The sequence below is a fragment of the Colobus angolensis genome, unplaced genomic scaffold, assembly GCF_000951035.1.
Source record: "Colobus angolensis palliatus isolate OR3802 unplaced genomic scaffold, Cang.pa_1.0 Scaffold372, whole genome shotgun sequence".
Taxonomy (NCBI): domain Eukaryota; kingdom Metazoa; phylum Chordata; class Mammalia; order Primates; family Cercopithecidae; genus Colobus; species Colobus angolensis.
The window spans coordinates 748,520-767,507 of NW_012117066.1; the positions used below are offsets into that span (position 1 = coordinate 748,520).

General features: G+C 45.9%; 1 protein-coding gene across 2 annotated transcripts in view; it reads left to right on the plus strand.

Moving 5' to 3' along the window:
• Positions 1–18,988, plus strand: part of THSD4 (thrombospondin, type I, domain containing 4) — a 704,860-nt gene that overhangs the window by 654,755 nt on the left and 31,117 nt on the right. For both annotated transcript variants that reach the window (XM_011953812.1, XM_011953813.1), the window contains 4 exons: positions 5,172–5,447; positions 12,865–12,994; positions 14,445–14,649; positions 16,016–16,189. In XM_011953812.1, coding sequence (XP_011809202.1) covers positions 5,172–5,447; positions 12,865–12,994; positions 14,445–14,649; positions 16,016–16,189 — 785 coding nt within the window. The remainder of the gene's footprint in view (positions 1–5,171; positions 5,448–12,864; positions 12,995–14,444; positions 14,650–16,015; positions 16,190–18,988) is intronic.

Here is an 18,988-nt window from a genome sequence, read left to right on the forward strand (position 1 = left end):
AAAGTCCCTTTTTGCTATGTAAGGTAGTATGTTCACAGATTCCAGGGATTAGGATGTGGACATCTTTAGGGGGCCATTATCTGTCTCCTGTATGCCTTTTCTCTTGGTTCCCCTTTTGTTTCTGTTAATAATTCTTTGACCTATAAGACAAGAATAATGAGTTCACACCTAACAATCCATGTTGAGTCTTCCTGGTGGGCTCTGCTTATGGACAGAGCGGGCAGCTTTCTCTCGGCTGGCACTGGGCATGGGACTGCTCTCTGAGTCTGCAGACATTTCTCTACCAGAGGATGATGGAGCCCACCACCCAAATGCAGACAGTCTTTTCCTTCTTTAAAATAGGAAGGTCTGCAGAAGTATTCATGGTAATTATACCTCACACACACTGAGTCCTTGCTGTGTGCAAGGGCTTAGAAACTGCTGTGCTGAGCACTTTGCATAGATTAGTTCTTTGAATTCTCATGACAGAGGGAGGTACTTGGAGGGAAGTACTATTATTATCCTTATTTTAAGACTAAGGAAGTGGAAGGTTAGGAAGAATAAGTTAATAACTGTCCTGGTCCCACACCTGGGCAGTGACCTGAGGAGGGCCCGTGTGACCATACTTCATGCTTGTTATATGGCTGAGAGGTTACTTGGCCCAATCCCTATCCTAGAAGAAAATAAAGGTACAGATGCCAAACCTGCCACATCCGTTCCCTGAACTTTGGATGGGATAACCAGGTTATCTGATTGCTACAGACTGGGGAGGACAACAGCCGGTGCGTCCCCAGCACATGGGGTGGGTGTGTTGTCCAAACTCCAAGTCAGCAAAGTGCACAACAGAAAATTTTTATGTCATGTCCAGAAGCAATCCACAGTTTGAGAAACCAAGTTTGGATAAGATTTCAGGGGTCTGGTTTGCTGGTTTACAGGGATAAGATTGCTGGTTTACAGGGATAACCGGACAGACTATTTGAGATCAATCAGGATGATGATGATTTCTGTCAGACCTGATAGGTCTCAGCTCATGAATAGCATGGGGGTTCTGGGATCAGCTCCGTGGGACAGGGCAGGTCTAGAGGGGTCACCTGTAAAAAGTTAGTAAGCAGGGGCATTGTGAGCAGGCTTCCTCTTCCATGTCACTGGAGTCCAGAGGCAGAGTTGGAATCTAACTCTGCACCTTCTTGCTGTATACACTCAGGTGAGTCAGCAACCTCTCTGATTCCCAGTGTACAAAATAGAAGAAAAACCCTACAAGGTGGTTTTTGGCACAGGAGGGGACATGGTAAGAGATTGAATAAATTCGTTGTCCATCCTCGCGGAGAGCCCAGAACAAGGCACTGAAAAGACTTTTTAAATTTTTTTGTCCAACAACATCTTGGACAGTTCTCATGTATATCAACATACCAGGTCCTGATTTTGTTGGTCATATTTGCATGTCATATTTGAAACCATGAAGTATAATAGCCAACTAAGTAAGAAAGCCCTGGCAAAAAGCTGAGAGGCCTGGTGCAGTGGATCACGCCTGTGATCCCAGCACTTTGGGAAGCTGAGGTGGGCAGATTGCTTGAGCCCAGGAGTTCGAGACCAGCCTGGACATATGGCGAAACCCCATCTCTGCTAAAAGTACACAAAGTAGCTGGATGTAGTGGCACTGACCTGTAATCCCAGGTACTCAAGAGACTGAGACACAAGAATCACTTGAACCTGGGAGACACAGGGTGCAGTGAGCCTTCTGCACTCCAGCCTGGGTGACAGAGTGAGACTCTGTCTCAAAAAAAAAAAAGTGCTGAGAAAGCCCTAATTATTGTCATCGTCGTCGTCATCGTCGTTGTTGTTGTTGTTGTTATTGCTGAAATGGGGTCTTGCGATGTTGCCCTGGCTGATCTTCAACTCCTGGGCTCAAGCAATCCTCCCACCTCAGCCTCCCAAAATGTTGGGATTACAGGCATGAGCCACCTCACCCACCTGCCTTGTAGTTGTTGTTTTTTTGTTTGTTTGTTTTTTTGAGATGGAGTCTCACTCTGTCACCCAGGCTGGAGTGCAGTGGCTCGATCTCGGCTCACTACAAGCTCCGCCTCCTGGGTTCATGCCATTCTCCTGCCTCAGCCTCCCAAGTAGCTGGGACTACAGGCGCCCGCCACCACGCCCGGCTATTTTGTATTTTTAGTAGAGACGGGGTTTCACTGTGTTATCCAGGACGGTCTTGATCTCCTGACCTCGTGATCCACCCACCTCGGCCTCCCAAAGTGCTGGGATTACAGGTGTGAGCCACCACACCTGGCCACCCCCTTGTAGTTTTAACTGTGTTCTACAGTAACCCTAGAATTTGCCTCCTTATTTTGTATTAAAATGATACATACTTGAACAATATTCAGTCAAAATAGAAATATATACAGTCAAAAGCAACCGCCACATAATTGCCAAAACTTGGAAGCCACCAAGAAGTCCTTCAATAGGTGGATAGGTAAAAACTAATGGAATATTATTTAGGGCTAAAAATAAATGAGCCATCATCACATCACAAAGAGACATGGAGAAACCTTCCATGCATATTACTAAATGAAAGAGGCCCATCTGAAAAGACTACCTATTGTTTGATTCCAACTATATGACATTCTAGAAAAGTTAAAACTGTGGAGACAGCAAAAAGATCAGCGGTTGCCAGGGGCTGGGAGGACAGAGGGATAGACAGGTGGAACACAGAGGGTTTCAGGGCAGTGACTCTACTCTGTGTGATACTACACTGGCAGATGCCTGTCGCTGTGCACTTGTCCAGACCCACAGAGTGTGCACCCCCAGGTGTGAACCCTCGTATGGACTGTGAACTCTAAATGATAATGACATGTCTGTGTAGGGTCATCAGTCACACATGTACCACTCTTATGTGGGATGATGGTAGTTAGGGACCCTGTGCCTGTGTGGTGGGAGGAGGTGTATGGGAACTCTGTTCTTTCTACTCACTTTTGCTGTGAACCTAAAAGTGTTCTAAAAAAATAGTCTATTGAAAAAAAAAAAAAATCAGCAGCTCCCAACCCTGCGCCCTTCCCAGAGGGAGTCTAACCCTTTGGTGGGATTTTGCCCTTTTCTATGCGTACACAAACATGTTTCCAGTCATTGGAATCATCATCTACCATCTCAGAAGTGCAAGGAACATTGCATATTATTATTTTCCATTAGTCAATTTAAATCTGACCTCAACTTCACCCTTCTTTGAAACCAGTAGATAATTCAATCGCAGTCTGCTTGGGGGTTACACACACACACACACACACACACACACACACATTCTCACTCCAGATATAAGGAAAGATCTAGAGTCTTAGACAAGCCAAAGTATTGGCTAGACCCCCCGGTGGTCTGTCCATACTAATTCCGCTGAGGTGCCACCAGGAGCAGCCTCATGGGGCCTTCAGGTTAGGGCTCTGCTCCTTCCAACCTGCATGAGGGGCACAGAAAGCTGGTGAGGCTGGCAGCCAGGCCCCCCTCCCACTGCAAGTGTGGCTCCCTCCTGGGACACTGGACATTGGTACACCTAAGGATCCATGTCACTCAGGATGTCACCCAAGACTGCAGACTCCTACCTCTCCTCCACCTTGAAAACCTCTCTCTCTCTCTTTTTCTCTCTCTCGCTCACTAACTCTCTGTCTCTGTCTCTCTCTTTGTCCCTCTCTGACTCTCTGTCTCTCTCTTTTGCTGTCTCTTTCTCGCTTTCTCTCTCACACTCGGTTTCTCTGTCTCTTGCTCTCTGTCTCTGTCTCTCTCTCGTTCTCTGTCTCTGTATCTGTTTCCCTTGCTCTCTGTCTCTCTCACTGTCTGTCTCTCTTGCTGTCTCTCTCGCTTTCTGTCTCTATCTCTCTCTGTCTCTCTTGCTCTCTGTCTCTCTCGCTTTCTGTCTCTGTCCCTCTCTGTCTCTCTTCCTCTCTGTCTCTGTCTCTCCTGCTCTCGGTCTCTGTCTCTTTCTTGCTCTCTGTCTCTGTTTCTCTCTGGTTTTCTGTCTCGCTGTCGGTCTCTGTCTCACACTCTGTCTCTGTCTCTCTTGTTCTCTGTCTCTGTCTTACTCTGTTTCTGTGTCTCTCGCTCTCTTGCTCTCTGTCTCTGTCTCTCTCTCTGTCTCTCCCTCTCTCTCTCTCAGAATGTGCCCTCCTCCTCTCACTGGGCTGGCCCCTCAGGGACATCCACTTTACTCTTAATGAAAGCCTAGGTTTGCACTCCTGGAAGGGAAAGCTGTTGACCTCTAGCAGCTTTTGTTTTCTGTCCTGCACAAAAACAAAGCAATAACATATAAGGACTTGGCTACTCTTTCAAACTGGAGGAGGAGGTGGAGGAATAAAGATAGAAAATCAAATACAAATTAGTATCTCAAAAAAGTGACCTGCCACACTTTTGTGGATGTGTGTGTGTTATGCTTTTTTCTTTCACCAAGCAATATTCAGTCATTTCTTCATGTCAGAATGTATATTTGCTGCATTCTTTTCAAAAATCACATAGTATTCCATTTTGTACTTGTAGCATAACATAGTTTAACCAGTACCACTGGTGAACATTTGTGTCTGTTCTACTGTTGTGCTATTTCAAATAATACCTCAGTAACCATACTTGTATATTCAGATTTATGTAAAAGAAAATCTTTGCGGAACAGATGTGCTAGAAACTGAATTGTTAGGTCAAAGGGTATGTGCATTTAAAATTTGGATAGATAATACCAGATTTCCCTCCAAAACCATGCGTCTATTTGCAGGCTCATCCATAGTGACTGGAAGTGTATTTTCCTGCACCTTCAACAGGAGTTAAGGGATTTAAGGGTTTCCAAACTTTCCAATCTTTGGTGTTAGATAAATAGAGGTGGTGGTGGTGTTCTTTTCATATGTATTTACGGAGTTAGGAGTAAAGTTGAGGATTTTTGCATGGGTTTTAGCTGTTTGTGTTTCTTTTTATGTGAACTGTCTGTGGCTCACAACTACTATTCCTACCGCAACGTTCGTCTTTGTCTTATTGATTTTCGAAAGTGCTTTGCATGTGAGGGAAAGCACTAGTGGGTGTCCGCTTATTTTAAACAGATGTGCTTATGTGCTGTGACTTAGAAATGATGTCATGCTACATAGCGTCTAATGTCAAAGCAGTTTCCTTTTTACAACCCAGGGTCTAAACTGATCTTGATTCTGTGTGTGCACGCTCACCTCTCCTAGGGGACCCCTTCAATGGCCAGTTGGTGACAGAAGGCAGGAGCCAGGAAGAGGGAGAAGAGAAAGGGAGGAACGAGGAGAAGGAAGACTTGCGTGGGGAGGCCCCTGACATGTTCACCTCAGAATCGGCACAGACCTTCCCAGTCAGGCATCCGGACAGATTTTCTCCCCGTCGACCAGACAACTTGGTGCCACCAGCACCGCAGCTCCCACGGCGCAGCCGGGATCACAACTGGAAGCAGCTTGGGACGACAGAATGCTCCACGACCTGTGGGAAAGGTGAGCCTGTGTGGGGAACGTGTGGATCCCTGCAGAACCCTAAGCAAGGAGTGTGTGGGTGGCCCAAGGCAGTGGTCCCTGGCTTTTTTGGCACCAGGGACTGGTTTTGTGGAAGACGATTTTCCATGGATGGTGGCGGGGTAGGGGGGATGGTTTCGGGATGAAACTGCCCTATCGCAGATCATCAGGCATTGTAGTCTCATAAGGAGTGCACAATCTAGATCCCTTGCCTGCACAGTTCCCAATAGGGTTCACGCTCCTATGAGAATGTAACGCCACCACTGATCTCGCCCACCCACCAGTCACCTCCTGCTGTGCGACCTGGTTCCTAACAGGCCATGGACTGGTACCGACTGGGGGCCCCCGGCCCAAGGGACATGGCAAAGCCTCAGCTCTGTGAGCCTGTCTATGAGATGGCTGACTGGTGTGACGGATTGTGTTGGGCCCCCAAGACCACCCTCAGGCTTACTGATTGGCTCAAAGGACTTACAAGGCCCAGAAGAGCTGTTACAATTCATCACAGTCAAAGGACAGGGATTCGAGTTAATAAAGGAAAAGGCGCATTGAAAAAGTCCAGGAGGTGCCAGGCGCCAGCTTCCAGGTGTCCCCTCCAGCAGAGTCACACAGGGATGCACTTAATTCTCTCAGAAACGATGTAACTCAGAGACTGAGAACACATGCCAAGTACTGCCAACCAGAGATGCTCATCCGAGCTTTGGTGTCCAGGTTTTTACCGGGGTCTCTCATCTAGGTATGCAAGCTCCCACATGAGTGACACTAGCTACTCTCCCTTTACCATCCCAGAAGCCAAACCAATACCACGGGGCCCAAGACCTCAGGCATAAAAAAACACTCTTATCAGGTGGCATATTCCAAAGGCTTAGAGGTTCTCTCTCAGGAGCTGGTCAAGGGCCTGTCTTTGGCATATGCAGGGTTTGAGCAACTCAGGCCTGCTGCGTACATATATTCATTAATAAACAGAATACACTCATATACTTCAAGATCTAAAATTTAATCTCCAAGTCAGGGTTGTGGAAGACTTACACAAATCCCAGCTGAAACTCATTCTCAAATCTCAGGATTTCAGGAAAAAAAAAAAAGCATACTTTGGGGGCTTGGCATGTTAGTTAGCTGACTTTTGCACTGACCAGCACTCACAGCTCCCATACTATCCCAGTAAAATCCCAACCCTGTATTCATCCATTATTCCAACCTGATCAGCTAGGACCACCAGGGACAAACCTGAAGCCCAACAGAGTCAGCTTTATTGACCCCTCACAACAAGGGAGTCCACACAGCAGAGGAAGCATGCGGTGTCTCTCCAAACAAAAGAAAACATAGAGTTGTAGGATTTGGGAGATATGCTATCCAACATAGCATAAAGAATGTGGATTTACCTGTGGATTTGGGAGATTCACAGTTTGGGTGAAATTTAAATAAAGCAGGGTTGTGATAGGCTGAAAGCAAAACATGGCAGTGTTACAGGGGTCACATCAGGATGATGAAGTGGACCCAGGGTCCCGTTTCCTTGAAAACTCTGAAGTTAAGATAGATGTGGAATGTGGTGTCCAGAAACCCTTTATCTGACATTCCAGACCAGGTTGATTTCCAGGTTGAAAATCAGTGCTGCTTCTGTTTCAAGCTGACTTGTTGCAAAGATACACCTATGAACTGTGTAGTTATAATTTCCTTCATATATATGATAATAGCCTCCTGTTTGTAGTAAAGTCCTGTTTGATCCCCTGAAACAGCTGTTCTTTGAGGGGAGGTTGCTAAAGAAACAGGAAGGCTGTATCCCCCAGGAATCTCCACAAACTGGGGAACTGTGTGATATCCCAGAGCATTGGTTTGGGGTGGGTTTTTTTCTTTTCTTTTCTTTTCTTTTCTTTTCCTTTCTTTTCTTTTCTCTTGGTACTTGTATCTAAGAGTACAAAGTCTGGAACGTCTCACAGAATTAGCACACTGAAAAATCTCTCATGACAACTTCTAAAGTTTTTATCTTTTTCATAAGAGCGTTGACTTAGTGGCTTTTGAGACTAGAATTTAGGTCTTCAGTTCTTCTTGGGGGCTGGAACTTTTCCTGCCTGGAACCTCTGCGATTCCATAATGATTTGGTAACTGGAGTGTTGATTTATAGAGGTTTTATTGTGCAAATTTTATTATGCTCATGCTTAATAAATGTGAAAAGAATTTGGACTGTAGATTCATTGGACCAACTTCTTTTATATACTCTGTGAGGAAAAATTAAATGCCTATAAAATATGTCTTGACAGAGGCAGAAAGCTAGAAATACCTCTGCATTAAGGCCAAAACCATTTTGGTGAGACTCCATGATATTATAGAGGTAAGCAGTATGTAACGTAAATGATATAGGAACCCAAGATAAAAATGTATTATTATTGAAATATTCTACCTTTAGGTAATGGTGTGATGCCCATCAAAGGACCCAGATACACTCAGAACTAGGTGAAAACAGGGAAAGTCATTAAAAGGATAAAAATTGTCATTGTGTGGTTTTCTACCAAGGGTGCCATGTGGAGAAGATTCTCTGTCACCTTGTCCAGAGCCCATAAGGCCTTGCGTTGTAAGCAGGATGAGATGAGGGCAAATGCATGTGCTGGTTCCCTGTGCATCCTCCAGATGCTCCCACGATCTCTCTAATGGAGCGAACTCATAACCAAACATTCCAGTTTTTGTCCCCACAATCCATCCCCAGCTGTGTGATCCACACTGAGGTATGGAGTTGAAATTTAAATAAAGTGAGGTTTTGATAGGCTGAAAGCAACACATAACTGTTACTACCTCACTATATGCTAGTATCCCTCCCTTATGACACTCTGGTATCTGGCCAGCAAAGTCCTGCTCATACTCCAAGCTCTGAGACCGCCTCCTCTGCAAACCTTCCTGATTCTGCAAAGAACAGGTAGACACTTCATCCTCGGGACCTCACAGCAATTCAGGACACATTTCTGTCCCAGCCCTGCTTGGCTTGGCTGTCTCCATGAGTATACACTTTGCAGCCTCTGCACCTGGCATCATAGCGAGCACACAGTAGGCACTCCTGTGTTTTTTGAAAAAATGAATATATCATCACCACATTTCAAATGTGGAATATATGAGCTACTAGAAAAGACATAAGGGTAGATTTTACATCTTTATTGTATCCTAGATATGCAAGTCTATTATTGCCTTTGCCCCATGTTCTGTCAACATAGCATAAAGAATGTGGATTTACCTGTTAGAAACTGAATAAGCGGCTGAGCATGGTGACTCCCACCTGTAATCGAAGCATTTTGGGAGGCCAAGGCAGGTGTATCACTTGAGGTCTGGAGTTCAAGACCAGCCAGCCACCATGGCAAAACCCTGTCTTTACCAAAAATACAAAAATTAGCTGGGCATGGTGATGCATATATGTAATCCCAGCTACTCGGGAGGCTGAGGCAGAACAATTGCTTGAACCCAGGAGGTGGAGGTTGCAGTGAGCCAAGATCATGCCACTGCACTCCAGCCTGGGTGACAGAGCAAGACTCTGTCCAAAAAAAAAAAAAAACTTTTTCTCTAGATTTCCATATGATTTTGTTTCATCTTCTGTCCTTTGCATTGCAGAAACACACACACACACACACAACAGATTCACAAGAGTGTGAGGTATTGGACTGAGCATGCACAAGACCCATTTTCGATATTTAGCCCATATACACCCATGTGTGCATGTACACACACACACACACACACACACACACAGCATCTGCCACTCAGAAGGTCTGAGGCAACATGTCTCTCTCTTCTTTACCCAGTAAATGGCACCAGTTCTCAGGCCCAAGAGATACTGAAGAGGTGCCTTGGAAATAAAGCAAACCTAGGGATGTGTTGTTTCCCATCTCTCCCTTCGCTGGCAATCCTAGTTCCTTTTTCTTTCATGTGACAAGTGACATTGCCCCATGGAGGCCTCTCCTTTGCTCTCTCCCAGGCGGTGATGGCACCAGACATGCAGGGTAGGTGAGGCAATGCAGAGGCACAGATATGGAGCTCATCTAATGGTCATCAGCAGTCATGGCAAGTGACCAGGAAATCCCAAGCCTCCCAGCAATGTCCAAGTCACTTCTGCACAGAATAAGTCCTTTCCCATTGTGATCCCATTGTGTATTTTCACACATAGCCTCGTTCAAACCCTTCTCCAGTCCTTCCTGGTGGAGCTATCCACACCACACATTTCTGTGCTCTTCATAGTCAAATTTCCCTTTGTCCAAGTGCTTCCAGCATCATATCACCGTCTCAGGGAAGGGCCCCGTTGCTGGCATCCAAGAGTGGTCCATGCTCACACAACCATTGATCAGGCCTCTGTCAAACTCTTTGCTTGTTTCATTTGATTCGTAGAGTTCCAAGTCTAGAGTCATTTAATTTTTTCTTGTTCTTTATTTTATCTCTCTTCCATAATGTCCCACTGACCTCTACACTAGCCCCTGAATTCACTGACCTCATTTATTATCTGCTAATTACCCATGTACATTTCCCCCCTTCAACATGACATATTTCTATTTTGATCAACATGTCCGCATATAATGCAACCGAACTGATCTCGGATATTTTTCCTGCTGCCTGAAGCCCAGCCAACTCCTGACCTCGCCACCTTGTTCCTGCTTGCTAGCAAATAGAGGAATAATTGAATTGCAATCTTGAACAATGGGAGGTGGCCAGGTGCTGTCTCCCTTTCTAAAGATATTAAAACTGAACCAAAGAAAGAAACCACTGCAGTCACTAGACTCAAGAATTGTAGATATGTGCCAGGCACAGTGGCTTACACCTGTAATCCCAGCACTTTGGGAGGCCGAGGTGAGCAAATCACCTGAGGTCAGGAGTTTAAGACAAGCCTGAACAACATGGCTAAACCGTGTCTCTACTAAAAATACAAAAATTAGCAGGGCGCAGTGGCAGACACCTGTAATCCCAGCTACTTGCGAGACTGAAGCAGAAGAATCGCTTGAACCCGGGAGGTGGAGGTTGTGGTGAGCAGAGATTGTGCCACTGCACTCCAGCCTGGTGACAGAGCGAAACTCCGTCTCAAAAAAATAAAAAAAGATTTGTAGATCTGGCATTTTCCCACCTTCAGAGAGCCAGAGGGCCTCTGAGTTCATTTCCATGGCACTGGACCATGGACGATGTCCATAAACGCCATAAAATGTCAAGGGAAGACAAGCAGCGGCCAGATGCTAGACAACCCCAGCAGGACCCATCTTCCCAAGACGCAGAACCTTCCTATGGTAGCCTGTATCCTTTTGATTAAAAGAATTTGATTTCTCCCTTATTTGAGTGCCAAGTGGTTGAGATAGTTCCTTTTGCTTTCCTATCCACAAACGTCTAAGTGGAAAAGCTAAACCCACATGGTCTGAAGGAAAAGGAATAGGCTAAATAAGATCTTTACTTAATCCCTTAATAGCTGAGCCCCACTGCAAGCTGTGAACCTTGTATTCACCTTTATAACTGCACAGTGTACTTAATGTTTGTTGAATTTAATTAAAAATCTGTTCTATTTAATGGAAGGAGATCTGTAGCTGGACAAACTTTAATTCCACAAAAAGTTTTTGCGTCCCATTAACTTTACAGTCAGTACTGCCTTTTACTCAGCCAATAATTGTGCTTAATTGGAACGTTATTTTAAATAATGGTCTCAAGTTATAGCCACACTGTAACTTTTTACTGCCAGGGTAGTTTAAACAAATGATTGTTTCAGATTCAACACTGTCTCGCAGACTGTCAAGTTTCTTACTGCCCTCTGGCTCAGTGTGTCATACAAGATAAGCTTGAAAAGCCACTGAAACAGTTTCATGACTGATGAAATATTGAGACGTTTATGTTAAAAGATAGCCCCTGTGTTGCAGTTAAAATTGTAAGGAGTTGGAGCTTCAGAAAGTATGAATGCCTGGCCAATTAGCAACAGAGATAAGACAGAGTTGTAGAATAAAGTACAACATTCTTCCCAGCAGGAGTTGTATACTGGCCTGGACTGTGGGGAGGACGGTTATTTGTGAAGAAGGATCTTCCAGTGGTTTGTTCAGACGTCAGGTTCAGAGGTTACATGTCTCACGTTAGAAATGTCCATTAGTAATAGCTCAGTGTTGCCACCAGGTGGCAGCAGAGAGAAGAAGGCAGAAATGAATCAGCTTTTTTTTTTTTTTTTTAAATTGAGAGCTAGACATTCCATTTAACAAATTCTGGCTTTTTATCGAAAATAGATGTATCCTTATTAATCCAATGAAAGTAAAACAAAAAAAAACTACAACTGTTATAAACATTCATTCAACACCATTCAAACATTCATTCAACAGTCATTTATTTATCACCTGCTACTCTCCTAGGTACTGGGGCTACAGAGATTAAGAAGTAGCCCTGGCCAGGAATGGTGACTCATGCCTGTAATCCCAGCACTTTGGGAGGCCGAGGCGGGCGGATCACGAGGTCAGGAGATCGAGACCACAGTGAAACCCCGTCTCTACTAAAAATACAAAACATTAGCCAGGCGCGGTGGCAGGTGTCTGTAGTCCCAGCTTACTCAGGAGGCTGAGGCAGGAGAATGGCGTGAACCTGGGAAGCGGAGCTTGCAGTGAGCCGAAATTGCGCCACTGCACTTCAGCCTGGGCGACAAAGCAAGACTCCGTCTCAAAAAAAAAAAAAAAAAAGAGGTAGCCCTGTCCCTCAGAAGCTCACTGTCTCATGGGAAGTAGACATATGCTCAGATCACTGAAATACCACTGGATGGGTACTTTATTAGAAGAATGTGTAAGATGCTTGCCAAAGGGAAAAGCAGCTGCTCTTCTGTCCTTTCTTGAATCTTCTACTTCTGCACTTCAATCTGTCCCTTAAATGTACCTGGTCTAGCAGGCTATTTTGTCATGCAGGTACTTTCATTCCAGTTTAATGACCTAGACAGCCCTCTCCCTCCAAAATACACAGGCACACGTCTAACCAAGCCCAATTCTTTCTCTAGAATGAAGCTTGACCCTTTCAGGACACTTTCTCTTTGACACTTCCAGCGAACCTTAGAAGAGTTACTGTTTGTGTTCATTCTATAATCATTTCCCTGCCTAGGGATCTCTCTTTCGTTATCTTGAACTATTATGAAGATGGTTTGTATCTGCCTTTGAGCATATTTAGACTGTGTCCACAAATAGGTTATTGATTCCTTTTAGGGCAGGTTCTTCTTTGTACCCCCACAGTTCCTAGCAAAGACCCTGTGAGGTAGGTGTGTGTAAACCCTCAAATGAAGGGGCAGTGTAAGTGTGCATGTGTGTGTGAATTGTCCTCACTGTTTCTGTGCCCTCTCCTCATCAGCACCCGAATCTCTGTGCATGCATCTCCACCCATAGCCCAGCTTTCCAGTGTGTGGGACTGTCCTTCAGACATTCTCCTGTTGTTGCAGGATCGCAGTACCCTATTTTCCGCTGTGTGCACAGAAGCACTCATGAAGAGGCTCCTGAGAGCTACTGTGACTCCAGCATGAAGCCAACCCCTGAGGAGGAGCCCTGCAACATCTTCCCTTGCCCAGCCTTGTAAGATGGCCCCTCCGTTTAGGTCACCTATTACCAGATCACTTCAGGTTGCTTGAGCACAGGACCCTAGGAGCAGATATAAGTCAGTCTAAATCTGATTTAGAAATCCAAGACTTGGTCCATGCATAAAATGCAGTCTGTTTAGCAGGCACACCTGTCTTTCAGGATGAACTCAGGAGCTGATAGTCTCAACCCACTTCTGGGAAGCCCACCCTTGGCAAAGCTGGAGCAATTAGGTTTGAGCCTGGTAAGGAAAACAAAGGAGGAAGCAAAGAATGAGAAGCCAGTGTAGTTAGTGTCGTAGGTGAGCTGTTTACAGAAAGAGGATAATGCAAGTCACAAAAACATCCATCTGGAGAGGACAAGAAAAGTGTCTCGGGAGAGGTCTTGAACTGTTTTGTTTTTTTTGTTTTTGTTTTTTGGCGGAGTCTAGCTCTGTTGTTTTTTGGCGGAGTCTAGCTCTGTTGCCCAGGCCAGAGTGCAGTAGCACAATCTTGGCAACCTCCGTCTCCTGGGTTCAAGCAATTCTTCTGCTTCAGCCTCCCGAGTAGCTGGGACTACAAGTGCACATTACCACGCCTGGCTAAATTTTGTATTTTTTGTAGGGATGGGGTTTTGCCATGTCGGCCAGGCTGGTCTTGAACTCCTGAGCACTAATGGTCTGCCCACCTCAGGCTCCCAAAGTGCTGGGATTATGGGCGTGAGCCACCACACCTGGCCTTGAACTGGTTATTGAATGATAAATAGGATACTTGAAGAAGAACAAGGGGAAAGGGCCCTAAAAGGGTCAAAACCCAATTTTCAGACTAATAAAAATATAATTCTCATCCGAGTATATGATGAGCATGGGTTGATGTCTCATTTAACCTAATAACAGAGCAGATGACAGAGGAGGGTTTGTGAAACTGATGTGGGAATTGTTAATGAAAAATAAAGAATGCTAGAATAAGATTTCTAAGTTAGTAGCAAAAGTGAGTTAATGATCTACAGGGTAATAACACTAACCTTTGGAGGGTTTTTTTTATTCGATAAAAATCATTTGTACCTTTTCAGTTTTCTATAACTTTTTATAGAATCTGGGCCCTAATCACTGGTAAATAGCATGTCAAGTGTCAAGCAAATTTATCTTCCTTTACAGAGTCAGAAGACCCTTAGGCAGACTTTTTCTTTTTCTTTTTCTTTTCTTTTTTTGAGACAGGGTCTTGCTCTGTTGCCCAGGCTGGTCTCGAACTCCTGGGCTCAAGCCATCCTCCCACCTCAGCTTCCCAAAGTCCTGGGATTACAGGCATGCGCCACCGCGCCTGGCCTAGGCTGACTTTTAAGCAATGCTTTAGTAAGAAACTCCACCCACGGTGATTCTGATGATTCTGTGTACGCTGGTGCGGGCTCACGCTCACTTCTTGTTGACTGAAGGTTGTCTCTTACTCTCGCTCTCTCATTCTTGAACCAGCTGGGACATCGGGGAGTGGTCTGAGTGCAGCAAGACCTGTGGCCTGGGCATGCAGCACCGCCAGGTTCTGTGCCGCCAGGTGTACGCCAACCGCAGCCTGACAGTGCAGCCCTACCGCTGCCAGCACCTGGAGAAGCCCGAGACCACCAGCACTTGCCAACTCAAGATCTGCAGCGAGTGGCAGATCCGGACTGACTGGACCTCGGTACGCAGGCAGGGCAGCCCACTCCATAGCTCCCTCTCCAGCTCCCACCACACTCTCCAGCCCACCAAGACCTGAGATGGGTAACCTTGAGTTCCACAGGAGGGAACCCATCCCTCCTGTGGGGGTCTGGATGGCTGTTTTTGCAAACCACAGTATGTACCAATAGTTGAATAGAGTTTAGGATAGCGTGTGCCGCCCACAGCCAACTATGGGTGAGCCCAGGGGCACCCTGTGATACTGGCCTCATCTGTTTTATGAGTCATGGTGAAGTGAAGATTGGCAACTGCTGGTAGAGCCAACTCCTTCCAATTTTCCCCACCCATTTTATAGATGAAAAGACTGAGGCCTGGAAGAATAGAGTAGTGTCTGTCAAAATTAAGACTATTAAGGCAGAAATAATTTGATAAAAGATTAATTGGAAGCCAATGTAAACATCAACCCAAGAAGACACACGAAGAACGCTGGACATGTTCCAAAGTTTGTTACAAGTTGAAAGGCTTTTAGAAGAAACTTTGGGAGAGGAGAGGGGGACCCCTCAAATCGGAGTTATCTTTTTCACTGGAGGGTACAGCACAGAGGTTGCAATCAGTGGCTACAGATGATGACATGCAGGCTAAAATGTTTTAAGTGCAGGACAGTCAATAAAACTTCATGAGTGAGAAATAAATCAGCAAAACTTTATGACTCGGAAACAAACCAAACAAACCAGTGTCCTCTTCAATGTCCACAGGTTACATATTAATCAGTGTGTCAAAAGTTTGAAGAATTCACAATAAAATTGGAGAGACTGACAATAATATTCTTTACTCAAAACAGGATGTAAGCCATGAATCCTAAGATCTTCCTCCTAGGCAACTTAGAACATAGTGTATTCTTTAAGGGCAGAGGCGCATGACTTAACCCTTGCCTGCCATGGCGTTGGGTCCTGTTTATAATTTGGTATCTTGTTGCCACAGAGAGTCCATTCTGTCAGTCTTATGATTTCTCTCTTAACATTAATGCTGGTCAGTTGTGTCTAGACTGCAAAAGGGAGGCAGTATGACAGGGTGTGTCCAACCTCCCATCCTGTCATGGCCAGGAAGTCAGTTTTAAAGGTTTCTCTGGGGTCTCCTTGGCCAAGAGGAGGCCCACTCAGTCAGCTGGGAGGCTTAGGATTTTATTTTTAGTTTACAGTAGGCGAGGCATCTAAGAAGGTCTTGTAGGAAAGGATTGTTTCTAGGGCTCAGATCCCTGCCCCAGGTGGTGACATGCATGAAAGAGCCTCAGTCTCATGGGGCTGGTCACAAAGGCTGCTGGCTCCATTCTGGCGATTCTCTCCCAGAGCTGAAGCTGCTGGTTCCCCTGACGTCAGTGTGCTGTGTTTCAGTGCTCAGTGCCCTGCGGCGTGGGACAGAGGACCCGTGATGTGAAGTGTGTGAGCAACATCGGGGATGTGGTTGACGATGAGGAATGCAACATGAAGCTCCGACCGAATGACATTGAGAACTGCGACATGGGACCCTGTGCCAAGAGCTGGTTCCTCACCGAGTGGAGCGAAAGGGTGAGTGTGACGGGCAGAGCGCGGGGGACCAAGGTCTGCCAGGTGCCTCCAAAACCACACGAAGGTAAGTCACTGGCTTAGAATTCCAAGACTGATTTCTGGCTCTGGGGGGGAAAAAAAAGGCCCAGAGAGGAATTATCGTAGGCTTTCTATCCTTACGTGAGGACTGAGGGGCTCCAAAGGTGAGGAGTGGGTGTGAAAAACTTGACTGAATTCTCCTTAGCACTCCATGTGGTCACTCCATAACACTAGGTGAAGTGAATAATTACATCCCATCGTTCATATGTCTTGTACGTGCCTGGTGTCTCATAGACACTCAGCAATGGCAGGCCCCTCTACTGCTTTCTGCCAACTCAAAACATCCCACACCCCGTCCCCTCCCCAGTAGCCTGGCCTCCCATGGGGGGTCTCAGGTGTCAAAGAATAACTCAAAGGCATATATAGTTAACCAGTGGTCCACCAGTTACCTGGATATAAGGGAAAACAGTCATAGATTAAATTCATCTATCAAAGGCAAAAGGAAGATTTATATGAAAAGGGGATTTTGGAGCTGGAGTGGTGTTGGTTACACAACAGCATGAATGCACCTAATGCCCTGGAGGTGTGGGCTTAAAAGTGGTTACGACGGTCAATTTAATGCTATGTGTATTCTACCACAATCAAAAATAAAGTTTGAGAAAAGACACTAAACAAATTGTAGAACATACCTTGGCACAGGGAGGAGAAAGGAGGAAGGAGGTAAGGAATTGTGCTTCCTTTCCTGGTGGAAGCAGCGGATTTGCGGGCATGGGGGCGGGAGGACAGTCAGAGGGTTTGCCCAGGGCAGCTGCATAGCTGTCAGAGGCACCAAGTCCAGGTTCTGGATTCTCCAGGAGATCTAGGGAGTTTACCTGGGTTGAGGACATGATTGGCTATCTCTGACCTTGGTTAGCAGCCTACCTCTCGGATACACTAGTTCTGCCCCACTTCCCTTGCTAGAATCCTGTGCGTACATGTTACCTGTGAACCACATTGAAGTGCAGGTCTGAGGCAGCAGGTGTGGGGTGGAGCCAGGGAATCTACATTTATTTTCTTTATTTCTTCTTTTTTTTTTCCAGACAGGGTCTCATTCTGTTGCCTGGGCTGGGGTGCAGTGGTGCAATCTCGGCTCACTGCAGCCTCGACCTCCTGGGCTCAAGCGATCCTCCCACCTCAGCACCTCCTCCCTACCCCCCCTCCCCCCACAACATAGGTGGGACTATAGGTGCACGCCACCACCCCGGCTCATTTTTTATATTTGTTTGTGGTTTCACCATGTTGCCCAAGCTGGTCTCAAACTCCTGAGCTCAAGTGATCTGCCACCTCGGCCTCCCGAAGCCCTGGTATTATAGGCATGAGCCACCACGCCTGGCCACAGTCTACATTTCTAATAGGTTCCTGGGGTCTTTGAGGCCACTGGTCCAGGGACCACACTCTGAGTAACAAGGCCATAAAAAAGACAGAGGAGCCCAGCCATATTCTTGCATCTTAGGAGACATGATGCAGCCCATGAGCCCCCACCCATCCCAACTCCCAGCATCATGAGAACAACAACCGTAGTATCTCAGACTCAAAGAAGGACCCTTTCACAGTTTGGGGATATTGACAGACATGCCCCATACTGCCACATTGGCTGGCTCCAACTGGTCAGTGTCCATTCTGACCGGTCAATGGCCACCATGCACCTGTTACTGTGTATTTTGAACATCAGCCCTAGAGGCGTTCACATAGGTTTTCTCTCCCTCCACGGTGTAAATGCTCCTTCTTCATTTTGTCCCTGTCATCACCATAACAATCCACTTCCATAGGGAATGTTATCCAGCAAAAGAGGAAGAACAAGCCTGCAAATGCAGCCTTCACTCCACCTCCAGAGATGGTTCTGGAGATTCTTACCTAGTGACTCGTCTTCTTGTGGGTTCCCCACACCTCATGGCATGTAGCCCCTGCCCCTTAGCCCCAGGATGGCCGCAGATGGAGAGCCCTTGGTGCAAATACTGAGCTCCCAAGATGAGCATCTGACTGTGCCCCCAGTCCCAGGAGCAGACACTGATTTGGCCATCTGGGAAGCTCTAACCAAAGAGAAACAGATGGAGAGTAAGTGCTGCTGGCCACTGACTCAAGCTTCTGCCCTAAAGCTGAGTCCAGGAAAGCTCATCCTAGTTCTTGTGTGTATCCCCATTTTCTAAGCCTCGCATCCCAAACATTAGCTCATGGCACTGCAGACACAGTGGGGGAAGGTGTTTGTGAGCTCAGCCTCCTTGCCAGCGTGAGGAATCCTCTGCAGTGTCCCTGACATAGGCCACGGCTCTTGCCCAAACCCTTGATCAGAAATTCACTCTGTGTCCAGACAATTACATCTATTTCTTGTACAGCTCAAGGTGTCAAGAGGTCTCCTTTTACAGTGAACCAAAGTGTTTCTTACTAAGTCCCACTGTCCTTTAGAAAAGGACAGCCCTACAGCCATCGGGGCACTCATTCCACTTTCTCCAGGCTGAAACTTCCTACTTTCTTCAACTAGTCCTTTTGTGCTTTGGTTTCTGAACTCATTTGTGTTCTCAGTAAACCTGATGGATTTCCTATATCAGCAAGTGGATGAAAAGAATGATGCTGGGCTTTCATTTTCATATTGGAATGATTCTTTTACTAAATAATGTTTATTTTTTTCAGGTTATAAAGTAACACAGTATTGTTTTAAGAATATGAGAAATTTGGAAAAGTATGCTCCAAACCTCTTGACTAAAAGAAAATTTGAGATTATTTTAAGCTGTACTTCAAGCTTTT